At 45.8% G+C, this 16,859-nt stretch overlaps 1 protein-coding gene across 4 annotated transcripts; it reads left to right on the plus strand.

Annotated features, from left to right (window-relative positions):
- Positions 1-3,534: 3,534 nt before the first annotated feature.
- caln1 (calneuron 1) lies at positions 3,535-14,378 on the plus strand. Of its 4 annotated transcripts, none has more exons than XM_086139322.1 (7): positions 3,535-3,680; positions 4,933-5,174; positions 8,435-8,556; positions 11,553-11,696; positions 11,820-11,932; positions 12,902-13,058; positions 13,769-14,378. In XM_086139322.1, the coding sequence occupies exons 2-7, from the start codon at positions 5,014-5,016 to the stop codon at positions 13,894-13,896; spliced, it is 825 nt and encodes a 274-aa protein (XP_085995448.1). In that variant the 5' UTR covers positions 3,535-3,680; positions 4,933-5,013; the 3' UTR covers positions 13,897-14,378. The 4 variants fall into 4 exon arrangements, with proteins under 4 accessions (XP_085995448.1, XP_085995457.1, XP_085995439.1 ...); XM_086139331.1 differs by having other exon boundaries at positions 4,936-5,174; XM_086139313.1 differs by lacking the exon at positions 3,535-3,680 and having other exon boundaries at positions 4,854-5,174.
- Positions 14,379-16,859: the final 2,481 nt, after the last annotated feature.

Genomic DNA, 16,859 nt, shown 5'->3' on the forward strand with positions numbered 1-16,859 from the left:
ACATTACATTGCAGTCATTTGGCAGGCCTTTTATCCAAAGCGATAAAAGCGTAAGTAAAGGTAAAAGTAAAGGTAAGAGATAATGACATATTTTTTTAAATGTGCTTTTTTCTATGCTACAGTTTGTATATGTAAAGAATGCTAATATGATATTATAAACAAAACACATTACTTGCTGCCAATAAAGTGGTGAAAAAGCAAAAAGCTACTCTGTAGGGTTTATATGTTTGTAAATCTGACTGTGATGACGTCAGTGCCTCACCAGGCATGAACCTCACCGCACGTCACTGATGGATATATATTTTATATATATATATAAAGAGCGAGAGAGAGAGAGAGAGAGAGAGAGAGAGAGAGAGAGAGAGAGAGAGAGAGAGAGAGAGACATTACATTACATGCCAGGGAACCGCTCCATGTCTTTGCATATGACATTGAAACCCCAGAGAGGAGACCATATACCAGTGGCAGGCCGTGCATTTTACACCTAGGCCTTCAGTAGTGCTCAGAATCATTCCACCCCGCAATAATTAGTTTATGACCATAAAAAACATCTTATTATGCAGAAATGCTGTATAAAGAGAGGTGCATCACAGATAGATAACCCGTTTAGTGTTAAAGTTCGCGCGCAGGAGCGCATGACGTGACGACGAAGGGATGCCCAACTCTGTACTCTCCCACTGACACCCCCTGCGCGTAATCGATCATGCACCCCTTGGCTTTGTCCGGGGTGCGGCCTGGCACCCAAGTGCCCAAATTCCAAGAGTGTTCAAAACAAGTCCTTATTAGGAAATAAATACTTATTAGGTATAAAATGACAGCGCCTCCTCAACTCGGGGTCAGAACCTCCTCATCTGCACATCCGCTGGACGCATCTCAGCGGATGTCCAGAGAGGGTGAACGATCCCCTCGGGGTGACATTCATTCTGGCCCAGGATATCTCGTAAGTGTACTTCCTGACTTTGAATAAACCATTCTTGCTTGATCAGTTCCTGACCATTATGACGTTTTTCTCTGACTGAAATCTGAACACACCGGGACAAAGCCCGGTCCCGTGGCGGGAGCCACAAACATGGTCAGTAACAACAATAAATGCCTTTATAGCAAACAGCAGTGACACATAAAAAACACCAATAATAACCTTATAAACTTGCAGTATTATTTAGGAAAATAGCAGCATTTCACTCACCAAAATTCTGATCATTTGTAGACAAAATCCATCCTCCTTTCTTTCCTCAAATGTAGTTCAATTATTCTCTCGTACAGATTATCTGTGCGCTTCAGCTCCAAGCACTCCCAGCAATACAATTTGCAGTGTACCTTGAAGCCTGTGACCCTGGGCTACTGGTCATATTTCATGGCTTGAAAATGTCGGACAAATCCCTTTTACGGGTCTTGACTGGTTTGCTAGCTTAGGAGTTGCCCGACATTTCTCTACTATGTCCAGCTTTTCATCAAAAAGAAAAATGCTTTAACAATATATTAGTGTCCAAATCCATTTCTTCTCCTCCTGCACCCATCGTGGGTTAACAAAACCAATATTAAACAAGCACAACTATATTTCTGTTCGCAGCTCGCTAGTACGCCTCTCCCCGCCAATACAATTGTACACTCTCTGACTAAGCAATCAGAGGGTGTGGATAAGCTGACGTTACTGTGGCCTGCTAGAAGGCTTAGATGTCGCCGACTCAAAATCTGATTGGTTCAAGCAACAGCGTCATCAACACTTAGTTTTTGCGTTAAGGGCTTGCAGAACTGATTGTGCAGCCCCCCCGACAGATTTCTTTGACTTTGACCCTGCTTGGCAACAGATTATGGCTGAAATTGGATTGGTTAAATGCTTTAATATGAAAATGCATGTCTGGAAGCGGCACAACCACGAAAAAAGCTATGAAAGGAAGTAAACAGACCATTTTGAATTGTTTAATAAGTATTCATGGGCAAAATATAATTAATATTTGTGATTCAGATATTTTTTTAGCCCAGCAGAGAAGGCCTTGCAGGCCCTAACGGCCCACCACTGCCATATTCCCCCATGGCTGCTGAGGTGCAGTGTGAGCTGACCCGAGACCAGTTCCTCCAGGCCTTAACTCCCAGGGACCTTCACATACAGACACAACTAGTATATCCCTGGACTCTATAATAGGCACTGGAGCTGGCCTTGGAGAGGAGGCCCATGTTGGGGCTGGGCCTGTTTGAGAGCTTTGGGACAGGTGAATCTGGTCCAGGAGAAGCTGGTGTCGTTACCATTACAATACCATACACACAAATGTACATATATATACTGTATATATATGTATGTGTGTATATATATATATATATATATATATATACACATCCATCTCCTGTCCTGATGATATACCTGTGGAGGTGTGGAAGAGTCTAGAAGAGGCAGCAGTAGAGTTTTTGACTGGATTATTCAACAGAATCTTAGAGGGTGAGAAGATGCCTGAAGAATGGAGACTAAGTGCGATGGTGCCCATTTTTAAGAATAAGGGGGATGTGTAGAATTGCGGCAACTGTAGAGGGATAAAGTTGATGAACCATACAATAAAGTTATGGGAAAGAGTAGTGGAAAAGCAGAAGTCAGTATTTGTAATAGCAGTATGGCTTCATGCTTAGAAAAAGTACTACAGATGCAGTATTTGCTTTGAGAATGCTAATAGAGAAGTACAGAGAAGGTCAGAGGGAGCTGCATTGGGTTTTTTTAAACCTAGAAAAAGCATATGATAGGGTGCCAAGAGAAGAACTTTGGTATTGTATGAGGAAATCCGGAGTGACAGAGAAGTATGATAGACTGGTGCAAGACATGTATGCTTGGTGTGAGACAGTGGTGCAGTGTGCTGTAGGAGTAACGGCAATGTTCAAGGTGGAGGTGGGACTCCATCAGGGACCAGTTCTGAGACCCTTCTTGTTTGCAGTGCTGATAGATAGACTGACAGATGAGGTTCATTCATCACCCATCCATCCATCCATCCATCCATCCATCCATCCATCCATCCATCCATCCATCCGTCCATCCATCCATACATCCATCCATCCATCAATCCATTTCCTAATCCAAACATGCTGTTTGGACTTGAGTGTCAATAGATTGTTTTTGACAAGAAAAAATATTTGAAAGAAACATAAATGGCTCCGTGCTTTTGAAGTTCCAGCTTTGTCCCTGGAAACATCAGTATTGAAAAATAACCCAATATCAGTATCAATAAGCCCTCCAATAGGTCTTCTCCCGGTTCTTCGGTTCCTGCCGTTCTCTAAGTCACGGAATATAACCTTAGCACACACACCCATGACCACAGGGGTATACACGTACATGCACGTAAGGTCATCGCTCGGACCTTTGCGGCTGCTGTTTCCGGTGAGCTGTCTTCCAATCAGCGGCCCAGGATCCTCTCCGACGACTCTGGGTTAACCCTTTCCCTGCCGGAGCAGCTCCGCAGCACCTGTGAGCGCGGCGCTCCGCGGATCCCTGCGCCCCGGGACTACTTTCTCCCGCCCCCGCCGGACGCAGCCATCGGAGCGGAGTTGGAGCACAAGCACGTCCGGACCGGAAACGACCGAGCAAGGGCCGGGATGGGAAACGAGCACGCTTGATGAGGGGCTCATTGATCAGGAATCACAGATAGATCGCCCCCCGAATCCTGCCGCCCAACGATCGGACAGGCGCGACCCCCCCGACGGTAAGACGCCGACCGGCACCAGCACCGGCGCAAGAGCTCCCCGGTGCCCCCTGGTGCGTGCGGTGCTCTCCCGGTGCCAGGAAACATCACCTGTTCGGAGCGCGTGGAGTGGCCGAGGGGACGCGCGTGCGTATGTCCGTGTCCGTGCTCGTGAGTATGTCCGTGAGTCTGATTGTGTCTGCGCGTGTGTGCGTGTGTTTGTGTGTGTATGTGTGTGTGTGCGTGCGCGTGTGTGTAAAAGACATCTGGTTTATTCACTTTCGTTCAGATTTTATTTATTTCAAAATTATTATAGAAAATAAATTAATTACCAAACGTTTCCAAAAGCGTGGCGGGGGGGAATATCAATCTCAGGATGAGAGATTATATCCAGGGAATCTTCCTAGGAATCGGTTAGAAGAAGACACTGTAAATAAGACAATAGGCCAAGGAAAAAAAAAAAAATTATCTGCAAATGTAATATCTGTAATCTGATCCAGGAATATCTTCCAATTATCTGTAATTGTATCTAGTAATCTACAGTCAATAAACTGTAATACAGTAATCTTCAATTCAATGTAATGTGTAATCCAGTTATACAGTCATCTTCAATCTGTAATCCTGTAATCTGTAATCCGAGATTAAGCATGTTCACAGTCCTTTGCCCCAAAGCTTTGGAAAAGGAAACCAAAACATTTGAACTGCATAAATTATATAAAGATATAAAGATAAAGAGAAGCTGCAGCTGAAAACCTTTTCTATCATGGCAATGCGCTGCTGCCCCCTGATGGCCGGAGGTTAGAGGGGGGGTCCACTCTGGCGCTCCTGGTGGCAAGTCCCGATACTGCACCCTAATGGTGACCTGCAGAGCCCACTGAGCTCTGGGACCTGATAGGTGTGTGTGTGTGTGTGTGTGTGTGTGTGTGTGTGTCAGTGTACATGAATAATTTTATTGCTAGTGTTCTTGCCCAACACGCACATACACACACACACACACACACACACACACACACACACACACACACACACACACACACACCCTGTAGCGACTCGCCTCCTTGCTCTTCCTGCTGCTGTGTCTTCATATGTGCAGGAATGTTTGCTGAGTGAGCGAGTAGAAGGAGGAAGAGAAGGAGGAGGTGGGGCAAGGACGAGGAAGGGGATGAAAAGGGGAGGAGGAGGGGAGGGCAAGGAAGGAAAACCGTAGTACCTGCTGCTCTTCCTCCTCAAATATTAACAGGGAGGTTGTTTTTTTGCTCGGATGCTGGCGGAGGAGGAGGAAGAGGAGGAGGAGGAGGAAGCAGCCGAGCTCGCAGCCCGTCGGGGTGACAGGAGGTCTGGATCTCTGAGGCTGATGGAGGACGAGGTGTCGGAGGTGGAATTGAACGGAGACCTGCCAGGGAACCCGTACCTTCAGGACAGGACAGCGGAGGAAGACGAGGAGGAAGAGGAGGAGGAGGAAGGTCTGCTGAAGAACCCCCTGATGCTGCAGCATCCAGACACACAGCTTTGTGGGTAAGAAGAAGTCTCCCAGTCCAAGAGAGAGGCTGCAGGAGACCAGGAGGACCACCTCCTGCCTGTTCCCACAGTTCCTCCTCTTCCTCCTCCAGCTATAGGCCTTTGAGGAGAAGATTCACGCAGGTTCTTCCTTATCCTGCAGGTTCCTGAACATTCACGGTTATTTGTTCCCCATCCTTCCTGGCAGTTCTTCTGGGTCGTTTTAGTTCTTCAGAATCAGAAATACTTTTATTAGTCCTGGAGGAGACCCACGTCCTTCTGTGTGTTCCTGATGTTGTTCCCAGTCATGGTTATTTGTTCCTGGTCGTTCTTGGCCATTCCTGGTTGTGTGTTCCTCTGGGGCAGGTGTAGAGCAGGTGTCCCTCCAGTTGGATGGTTGGTGGTTCAATCCCTGGCTCCTCTTGCCTGCATGTCAAAGTGTTGTTTGGCACTAACCCCCAAATTGGTCCAGATGGCTTGGCTAGTGCCTTGCATGTCATCCCTGTCGCCATCGGTGTGTGTGTGTTTGTGTGTTTGTGTGTGTGTTAGTGTGTGTGTGTGTACCTGTGTAAATAGCTTTGGAAGTACAAGTAGATTAAAAGCGCTATATTGGTAGGGACCGTTTACCGCTTACCCTCACCACCTTGTCACCTGGTGGTGAGGGTAACCAGTGTTGACTCAGTCTCCATGCTAATGTTGACTTAGCATGGACTTGAAGAGACATTTTAGTAGAAGTTTTCAGGAAAAGGAAAATTCACTTTATTTTGTATAAAAACATATATATTATATTTCCTCCCTCAGAGATGGAGAAGACTTCTCCTTTTGGCTATTCCCTTCAGGGGTCTCCACTGCGAATCAACCATCTCCATCTAACCCTATTCTCTGTGTCCTCTCTCACACCAACTACCTTCATATCCTCTTTCACTACGTCCATAAATCTTCTCTTTGGGCTTCCTCGAGACCTCCTGCCTGGCAGCTCCAATTCCATACCAATATATTCACTATCGCTTTGTACATGACTGAACCATCTCAGTCTAGCTTCTCTGACCTTCTCTCAAAAACATCTAACATATGCTGTTCCTCTGATGGACTCATTCCTGATCCTATCCATCCCGTTCACTCCCAGAGAGAACCTTGGCATCTTCATCTCCGCAACCTCTAGCTCTGCCTCCTGTCTTTTCGTCATTACAACTGTTTCTAGGCCATACAGCATCACTGGTCTCACCATTGTCTTGTTCACCCTTTCCTTTCATTCTGGCTGTTAGTCTTCTATCGCATAGTACTCCTGACACTATTCTCCACCCATTCCAACCTACTTGAACCCGTCTCCTCACCTCTTTTCCACACTCTCCGTTACTCTTGACTGTAGACACCAATTACCTGAAATCCTCCAACTTCTTGCTCTCCATTCCCTGTAGCCTCATTGTTCCACCTGAGTTCTTCTCCTCAGTTCCTCCACCTTTCTAGATTTTCCTCAACCTGTTCTCTGCTCTCACTACAGATTACAATGTCATCTGCAAACATCACTACAGATTACAATGTCATCTGCAAACGGAGCTGAGGGAGAAGACGTTGGGCTCTATTCCCCTCTCCACCGCTCCTCTTCTCCTCCACAGGGACAAACAGGATATTGATCACAGTTGAGTCTGATAATCCAGGATGCTTTTCTCCTTTCCCCTTGAAATTAGAGTCAACACGGTCGGAGATTAGGATTGAAATTGGGATTATGAAAAGATCATGATTAGGATTAAGATTCAGGTTAAGATTAGGGTTAATATCAGGTTTAAGGTTCGAGCTGAAGTTAAATCCAGGTTTCTGCTGCCGCAGGGCATCATTGACCAGCTCGTGTGCTGACTTAAGGCTCTTTTATAGGAAAGCAAGTTACTGACTACACTCACACAAACACACACACTCACATACTCTCACACACACATAAACACACACAACACACAGAGCTGGTGGTTGTCGCCATGGTGCTGAGCTGATGTCCATCTCTGCTCATTCTTCCACCCTTCCATTGTCAAGTATTTCCTGAGGTTCCGCCCCCTTTGGAATTCAGAGTGAATTCCCCGGTAAAATCTCTGTTGCTGTGGTGAAGCAACAGCCTGCGCTGGGAAGAGAGCTTGGAATATTGAATATTGATAACAGGGTGAATAATTGATGAATATGTGAAAATTAGGGCGTGGACAGAAACTATCACGTCTTGATGTGTGAGATAATTTAAGTGACAACCAAGACAGGTGCCTCGGGTTCCCACCTGATGGCTCCACAACGGAGACTCGCCATCGTGATCCAGACCTTCTCAGCCCCTGACCTGGTGATCTGCTGACACTCAGAGACACCAGTATCCATCAGCATCATAGAACCCGAGGGTCACCTGACTGTGTGTGTGTGTGTGTGTCTTGTCTGTCTGCCTGTCTGTCTGTCTGTCTGTCTGCCTGTCTGTGTGCACGTGTGTGTGTGTGTGTGTGTTCTGGGTTCTGAAGGTTCAATCTTGTAACTGAAGACTGGACCTTTACAGAGGGTCCTTGCGAAGAAGTCCAATGGGACTGAGCAGATCTTCTGAACTATCTCCAGAAGGTATATGCACCTCCAAGTTGTGGTCGTCCAGGGAACCTGGTGGGTCTGAGAGGGTTCCTGTGAAGGGTTCATCAACAGGGCTGGCAGGAAAAGGGTTAATGTTGTGGTGGCCGGTTCTATTTCAAATCTGAAAGACGTGAGGAGACCAGACGGGAGGTTCTCCTCCAGTCCTCCCTACACGGTCTTCTCGCTTCTGAAGGGCTGAAGGACATCAGGTTTTACATCTGTAGGTCAATCAAGTCTGGGAGTGAAGGGATGGAGCTGGTGGAGAAGTGGAGGAGGGGTTCCAACAATGGATTGCTGACATGAAGGTGGAAGTTCTCATTTCACAGAAGTCAGAAGCTTTGAGATGAGTAGTACATGAGTCTAAGATTAGATATGTTCCAGGTTTGGTCCCCCCACTGAGCAGCTTTATTCGCCAGCTGGTTGAGCCTGCTGACCTCAGCGGTTGTGGCACAGCCCCTCCAGCACACTACAGAGTAGAAGAGCACCCTGGAAACCATGGACTGGTTAAAGGTCTTGAGGAGCCTGCTATAGACTATAGACACCAAATGACCTCAGTCTCCTCAAGAAGAACATCCTGCTCTGACCTTTCCCACAGAGGGTCCAGTCCAGTTCGTTGTTAATTTGGACCCCAAAGTACTAATAGAAGATGGCTCCTCTCCAGACTAACTTTTCCCCTGTGTCTTGTCTGGCAGGCAGAAGATGCCCTTCCACCATATGACGGCTGGGTTGCTCTACAAAGGGAACTACCTTAGCCATTCACTGTCCGACAATGACAGTGAGGTTCTGGCCTGCATCTCTGTCGAGGAGCTCCATGGTAAGCTTCTCCTGTTGCTGCTTCTGTAGCTCACCTCATCTACCACTGGGGTTGTCACGGCGATGGGGCATCTGCTCTGGTTCACATTCTCTGATTAGGTCTAGAACCTGTTGCGGTTCCACAATCTGCTCCTCTTCTGGCACCAGAACCTCGCCTGCACCTTCCTCATCCTTCTCCAGACAAGGATAGAAAAAATAACGAGCAGACTGCCTGGGATGCTAGGGGGCGAACAACTCCCAGTGGAGATCTGACCTGAAGGTCAGAGTGCTGATGGACCTCAATGTTTTCTAACATCATGGAGAAACACCAAACAACCTGAAAGAGCCACTGATCTCCAAAGCGCTCTGTTGATGTTCACTGGTTGCAGTGACCTCCAGCCTACACCAGAACTTCTTGTCTTTCCTCTCCATCCTCATCCAGCTGCTGGATTTGTTTTGATTGCCCTTCTAGACGGCAGATCCTAATTCTCCACAGCTGGAGATGGAGATGTCCATCACATGCTCCTTATTGTGTATTTAACATCTGGGACTCGGGTCATTTTTAAAGTTCTCAAGACGGTTCTCCTCTGGGTGGACCACATTCTCCTGCCCAGGAACACTCTGGGAACCTGTTTCTGTCCATGGACTCCACTACCCTCCTGCCAGGTAACCTGGTGTGGCCCTGCAATGCCAATCAACCTGGAACTTTCTGCTGCTGATCTTCTATTTCAATTACAAAGCAGATAATTGGTGTCATTTCAATTACAATATCATTTACAAAACTGTTTTTTTTACTTTAAGTGTTTCTGTTCTAAAGGTTCTGAGCCTCAAAGGTTTGGAACCGGAGAACCCAAAGCACCCTGAGGAACTTGGAGAAACCTGAAGAACCCAAAGAACCTCAGGAGGAGTCGATGACCCCCACTCCTGTTCTCCTCTCTCCTCTCTCTGAAAGAGATCAGTGACTGCAAACTAGTTGTAGGTGAGAGTGTAGCCAGACAGCATGGGATGGTGGTTTGTAGGATGATTCCGGTGACAAGGAGGATCAAGAGGACAAAGACAGAGCAGAGGACAAAGTGGTGGAAGCTGCAAAGGGAGGAGTGTTGTTTGGTTTTCAGGGAGGAGTTGAGAAAGGGTCTGGGTGGTCAGGGTGAGCTTCCAGATGATTGAACAACAACAGCTAGTGTTATCAGGGAGACAGGTAGAAGAGTACTTGGTGTGTCATCTGGAAGGAAAGTAGATAAGGAGACTTGGTGGAATGAGGAAGTGCAGGAGTATATACAGAGAAGGCGATTAGCAAAGAAGAAGTGGAATACTGAGAGGACTGAAGAGAACAGACAGGAGTACAGGGAGATACAATGTAAGGTAAAGATAGAGGTAGCAAAGGCAAAACAAAGGGTGTGACTTGTATGCTCGGTTGGATAGTAAGGAGGGTGAATTGATCTATACAGGTTGGCAAAACAGAGAGATAATGATGGAAAGGATGTACAACAGGGCCGGGTGATTAAGGATGGAGAAGGAAATGTATTGACAGATGCTAGAAGAGTGATGGGAAGATGGAAAGAGTACTTTGAAGAGCTGATGAATGGGGAAATGAAAGAGAGGCAAGGGTAGAAGAGGTGACTATTGTAGACCACAAAGTAGCACAGATTAGTAACTAGGTCCTGATGATATACCCGCAGAGGTGTGGAAGTGTCGAGGAGAGGCAGCGGTTGATTTTCTGACTCGATTATTCAACAGGATCTTAGAGAGTGAGAAGATGCCTGAAGAATGGAGACTAACTGCGATGGTGCCCATTTTTAAGAAAAAGGGGGATGTGTAGAGTTGCGGCAACTACAGAGGGATAAAGTTGATGAGCCATACAATGAAGTTATGGGACAGAGTAGTGGAAACTAGACTGAGAGCATTTGTGAACTGCAGTATGGCTTCATGCCTAGAAAGAGTACTACAGATGATGAGATGAGAGATGAGAACAACTTTATTGATGCAGTATTTGCTTTGAGAATGCTAATAGCGAAGTACAGAGAAGGCCAGAGGGAGCTGCATTGTGTTTTTGTGGGCAGCATATGACAGGGTGCTAAGAGAGGAGCTCTGATATTGTATGAGGAAGTCTGGTGTGGCAGAGAAGTATGTTAAACTGGTGCAGGACATGTATGCTAACTGTGAGACAGTGGTACGGTGTGCTGTGGGGGTAACAGAGAAGTTCAAGGTGGAGGTGGGACTCCATCAGGGATCAGTTCTGAGCCCCTTTTTGTTTGCAATGGTGATGGACAGACTGACAGATGAGGTTAGACAGGAATCTCCATGGACCATGATGTTCGCAGATGACATTGTGATCTGTAGGGAGAGCAGAAAACAGGTTGAGGAACATTTAGAGGTGGAAGTATGCTCTGGAAAGGAGAGGAATGAAAGTTAGTCGCAGCAAGACAGAATATATGTGTGCGAATGAGAGGAACTCGGAGGGGAACGGTGAGGCTACAGGGAGTGGAGATCAAGAAGGTGAAGGATTTCAGGTACCTTGGGTCAACACTCCAGATGCCAAGGTTCTCTTTGGGAGTGACCAGGATGGATAGGATCAGGAATGCGTCTATCAGAGGAACAGCACACGTTAGATGTTTTGGACAGAAGGTCAGAGAAGCCATACTGAGATGGTTCAGTCATGTACAGAGGAGGGATAGAGAATATATTGATAGACGGATGCTGGAATTGGAGCTGTCAGGCAAGAGGTCTCGAGGAAGACCTCAGAGAAGATTTATGGACGTAGTGAGAGAGGATATGAAGGCAGATGATGTGAGGGAGGAGGATACAGAGAATAGGGTTAGATGGAGAAAGTTGATTCGCTGTGGCGACCCCTGAAGGGAAAAGCCGAAAGAAGAAGAAGAAGAAGGAGGTGCAGCTCAGTACAAGATGAAATGAAAGTCATGAGAAGCTGCAAACAGCCAGGACTGAGTGGTCTTTACATTTCCACTTTCTGTCTACATCTTCTCCCACCACTTCCTCCTTTTCCTGTTTTCTGTCTAGAGATCCGTGAGGCTTTCAAGGTTCTGGACCGTGATGGGAATGGGTTCATCTCCAAACAGGAGCTGGGAATGGCCATGCGCTCGTTGGGATATATGCCCAGTGAGGTGGAGCTTGCTATCATCATGCAGCGGCTGGACATGGATGGTTGGTCTCACACACACACACTCCCAGTGGCCTTGAAGAACCTGATGTTGTAGATGATCCCTGAGGTTGAACTGGGCCTTTGGACCAGCAGGACCTTCACCTGCCTGTCTCTCCTGCCTTCAGGTGACGGACAAGTGGACTTTGAGGAGTTCATGACCATCCTAGGACCCAAGCTGTTGTCTTCTGAGACCAGGGAGGGCTTCCTGGGGAGCACCATCGACACCATCTTCTGGCAGGTAAGCATGTTGTGGTGACTAGACCCGTTCCTGCCCCCTGACAGGTTCTCTAGACTGCTTTAGAACCTGTAGGCTCTCAGGAGATGGGACTTGTGCCTCTTGGTCTGAGGTCTTGGTCCTTAACGGATTCAGACTGGAAACCAGACCAAACTCACCTGTTCCACAGAAGTCTGGAACTGGATCCTCCACCCTTGCTGATCTCGACTGGACTGTTGGCTCCTGACTTGGACCTGGGTCACTCTTCCTGGTGTCTTGATTTCAGGAGGACCTGAGAAGAACACATTGCATGAACCGATCAGCCTAGTATCATAGATCTTCATCAGGGACAGTCAAAGGACTCTCAGAGGAGACTATTGAATCGGATTTGTCCAATCTGATTAGGAGATCGCTGAATCTAATATGTTTACTGTTGAATCTTGTTGAATCAGATTAAGGGACTGTTAGAGCTGATTACAGGATTTCTTGTCAGTCTCCCAGCACCATGGAAATAGTGCCCTCCTGCTGACCCTGTCATGGGTCTGAGGGATAGGTTCTACTGAGGGTATCATGTAGGGCCACTGCAATAGTGGAGAGAAGGGTCTTTGGAATCACAGGCGTCCCTGATTGTCAAGGAAACAAAGGTCATGTTGTCAGTACTGCGAGTTCTTCTGGAAGAGCACAACATCAGCGAACAGTTCTACTAATCTCTGAAAGCTGCTGAGGAACCCATTTCAGATGGACATGGGCCGGACTGCTGGAGAACCACTGGAACCACTTTGAACCCCAAAGGATAAACGAGGACTTTCCTGAGAAAGAGGGAAGAGTTCAGCAGAATTCAAAGATCTGAAATCCATCTCTAATTCCTTTGATCGGTTCCTACAGTGGATCCACCACCCAACTGCATCTTCTGATGGGGTTCTGGGGTCCGCCCCCCCGGGAATCAGTGCGGTTCAATCTGACCGGATGCGGTTCTGCCCCGTTCTCCTGCAGTTCGACATGCAGAAGATTACGCTGGAGGAGCTGAAGCACATCCTCTTCTATGCCTTCAGAGATCACCTGACCATGAAGGACATTGAGAACATCATCATCAACGAAGAGGAGAGCCTGAAGGAGCACGCGGGAAACTGTCAGACCGAGTTCCAGGGAGGTGAGCTGCAGGCTTGTGTGTGTGTGCGCGTTTTAGTGTGTGTGTGTGTGTGTGCGCGTGTGCGTGTGTGTGTGTGTGTGTGTGTGCATGTGTGTGGAGCTGCCTGTCACAAATATGTGAGATGTCTTTTTACCTCCTGCCGCCGCCATCACTGTCCCTGCTGATTTATTGATTGGTGGGTTGGGGGCTGAATCACTTGACCTGAAGCAGCTGAGATGAAGGCCCAGGATGTAGTGGCTGGCTCATCCGGTTCCACCTCTGAGCTTGATGATGGACAGGAAGCTTCTCATCAAACCTCCAGAGATTCTCTAAAATGAAGGCCTGATCTGAACATTGTTATTATTAGTTTCATTTCCCAAAAATATTTTTTGTTTTCAAAACAAGAGGAAGTAAAAATGAATGATCAATAACCAATAATTGTTAATCAATTAATAACTGATCATTAATCATGGATTAAAAAAAAAAATAAAGCTTGAATAATAGATAGAGAGCAATGAACTTCCTGAAACCAGGAAGGACAACAAAGGTCAAACTGGTCAGAGGAGCCTTCAGCCTTTAGAACCAGGTCAGGGTTCCTCAATACCCAGAGAATATGGAGGTTCCACTCAGGTAAGTGTCACCAAGCTCACAGGAAGTGGTGCACCAGCAGCGGGCATTTGGTGTTTTCACATCGACACCCACTCACTCATCTTCTCTTATTTGTCCTCTAGTCCACCCGGCGAAGAAGAACCGTCAGACATGTGTGAGGAAGAGCCTGATTTGCGCCTTCGCCATGGCGTTCATCATCAGTGTCATGCTCATTGCGGCCAATCAGATGCTGAGGAACGGTATGGAGTAGCCCCGTCCACTGTGACCCTGCATGTGCATGTCTGTGAGTGAGCCGGTCATCAAGACTGGACTTCCACCACAAGCTCCTCCTTCTCATCTAGCTCGACGGGGCAGTGTAAGCCTCTTGTCTTATCAGAAGACAGCGTGGAGCCACCCCCACCATTCAACAAACCCCCTCACAGGGACTCTCAAGGGCTGACCTCATCCTCTGTCCTCTGTTCCCCCGGGTCCATGGAGAGTGAAGGAGCTCCTCTCCTCCCGCCCACATTCCTGGAGGAACATCTTGTGGTGCTACCAAAGTCTCTGTGCTCGGCAGCCAGCGGTGGGAGGAGCCACAGGTTGCTCACCTGCCTGGAATCGCACCTGAGCTCCAGCTCTGATGGGCTTCCTGCAGGTTCTGAGAGGAACTGAGATCCCTCGATTGACCTGTGGCAGGGCCTGGAGGACCTTCAACCCTTGGTTAAACATCAAGAAACTTTGGCTGATCTGATGTTTAGGTGTATTTGTACATACATAAATATATATGTGTGTGGGTGGGTGGGTGGGTGTGTGTGTGTGTGTATATATATATATACACATTATAAATATACCGATTTCGTGTCCTGTCAGTGAGGATCACCGGACCAGGAGAGGAAGTGGGCAGCAACTGTTTCCTGTCTGGAGCGATTTTTTTTTTTTCTCCTTCAGGAATCAGCTGAAGGACTTGGAGCAGTGAAGAGTTTCACCCTTTCTGTTTTGTCCTTCACCGATTCATCAGTCATAATGTCGCTTCCTGCTGAAGACCTTCTGCCTTCATAGATGGAACCTGAAATGCTGATATTCAGTTCTCAGGAATCTCCCCTTAAGGAACCCTTTCCCCTGAACCACAACCATGAAGGTACAAATAATCTTACTACTAGTACTACCGCTGCTACTACCACTACTACTGATGCTACAACTACTACAGCTACTACTGAGAGTAACAGAATGATGTTATAATATACATTCTGATGATTCTGTCATTAATAGTATGTTTCAAATATCATGCCCTATAAAATCCCTGTGTACTTTTTACATTTGATGACATTTGATGATGGGTTCTAATTTAAAAGGGATGGCCAACCATCAAAGATGATATTTGACATTATTATTAATACTGTTTTATTTTTATCATTTCTATTTTATTCCCGTTATCATTATCATTATAATTATTGTTCACATTGTTACTGTTTTATTATTTTAATTTTCATTTTTATTATCATTATTTTTGTTATTATTCGAGGTCATAGTAGTAGTACTGGTGAAGTTCACCAGATGTTTAAGAGTAAAGTTTGTGTTCTGAGTTCCCTTTTTTATTACTGATATTCAACTTGAACTCAAACGGTCGTATGTAGTTTTAAAATGGCAGCCTGATTTATTTTGGAAAATTATTGATTATTTATTGTTGTGGACTTGAGTTCTGTCACTCTGATCCTCATCCTTCATCTTCACTCTCATCATCCTCCCACAAACAACTGGGGAAATTATATTGAATATGTTTGCTTCATTTGTTTCACCAATAACTGGAGAAACTCAAGGTTTTTAAAACTTCAAGGTTTAAAACTCAAGGGTTTTGAAAACTCCTGAACCCCACAGCCCTCATTTAATCCAGAAGCTCCTGCATCTTCTCGTTGACCTTTGACCTTTGAAGCCTGTGAGCTACCGGTTTGTTTTCCACTATATAGTCCTGAACCATGTCACTGTACAGTGCATGTGCATGTGTGTGTGCACTTCTGTAAGTATGCACATGTGTGTGTGTGTCTGTGTGTGTAGCAGCCATCCCTAAGCCATATAATATTACAGAGAAGTCACCAGAAACACACACACACACACACACACACACACACACACACTCAGTTCACTGTTTTATACACAAACAGAACAGTCCTCCCTGTTGTTTGGTGTCACAGTGCCACTTGCTGGTAGAGGGCACTCTTCAGAACCCGGGTCACCTGTCGTCACTGTTTGTTTTTAGAAAAGGGTTTTAGTTGGTTTGGTTTCTCCAGGAGAAACACAAGTTCTGATCCTGCGAGGAGAAACTGAAACCGGTTACTTTTTCAACCACAGACAGTCACTCTTCTGAGCTGAGATGAGACTTGTAGCTGAGGAACCACCAGGGTCAGTTCCATCTGTGGAGGTGAAATATGTCTGAAAGCCATGACACTGTGAGATGAGGCTGAACTAGAACAAAGTCATAGAATAAAGTCAACCTGTCCTTGGAATATAGTGGTCTGTAAAAAAGGAAAAACTATAATATTGTGGGGATGAAGCCAAAATATTCTTAATAATATTTAGATATTTGAGGAAAAAGATTGAATATTATTGTCAATGTAGAGTTGAATTTATTTAATTCAAAATGAATGATGAAATACACTATATATATAGAATGAATATAAATACTATGAGTGACATTTAACACAATCATGAAGTCAGGTATTGGACAGATTTCTGGCATCCAGACATCTAAATAAATAAATCCAAATCTAGGGTTCCGTTTTACCTGTAAAAATAGAAATTTTCCAAAGAAACATAGTATTTTCATATGAAAGAGCAAAAGCTGCTAATAGACTTTCGTTTTTCAGATGAAAGTTTTGTGATGGACAATGAGTTGCCTCCAAATGTAAGAAACAACTGATTTGATTTGAACCCAAGTCTTCAAATGTTTAACCTGGTTCCTTTGCTGTCAGATTACAGCCTTTTCTGAACCCTGGAAATGGGATTATCACTGGATCAGGGATTTTACTGTTCAGACTTGACTCTGATTCATTCGCACTTCATTCTTCTTTGTGTCTTCTTCATTATCTCAGACTAGGTCAGTTAAACTGAGTGAGATTAGGTCAAATTAGATTAAACCTGATTTTGTATTCATGGACCAGGCTTTTCCTGCATGCAGCAGAAAAATGTTGAAAGTGTAATTTTGTTCATGAAAAAGAAATAGGATGCACACCTTCGTAG

This window comes from Fistularia commersonii, chromosome 3 (assembly GCF_037954325.1).
Source record: "Fistularia commersonii isolate RoL2024-O1a breed Wild chromosome 3, RoL_Fcom_v1.0, whole genome shotgun sequence".
In the NCBI taxonomy this organism is placed as follows: Eukaryota; Metazoa; Chordata; class Actinopteri; order Syngnathiformes; family Fistulariidae; genus Fistularia; species Fistularia commersonii.

Bases quoted from the DNA above. Each gene is read 5' to 3' on its own strand.
- caln1 (XM_086139313.1), top strand. From the start codon at position 4,921: ATGCTGGCGGAGGAGGAGGAAGAGGAGGAGGAGGAGGAAGCAGCCGAG. The intron at 11,697-11,819 runs GTTGGTCTCACA...TCCTGCCTTCAG, and splicing joins GCAGCGGCTGGACATGGATG to GTGACGGACAAGTGGACTTT. The intron at 11,933-12,901 runs GTAAGCATGTTG...GTTCTCCTGCAG, and splicing joins TCGACACCATCTTCTGGCAG to TTCGACATGCAGAAGATTAC.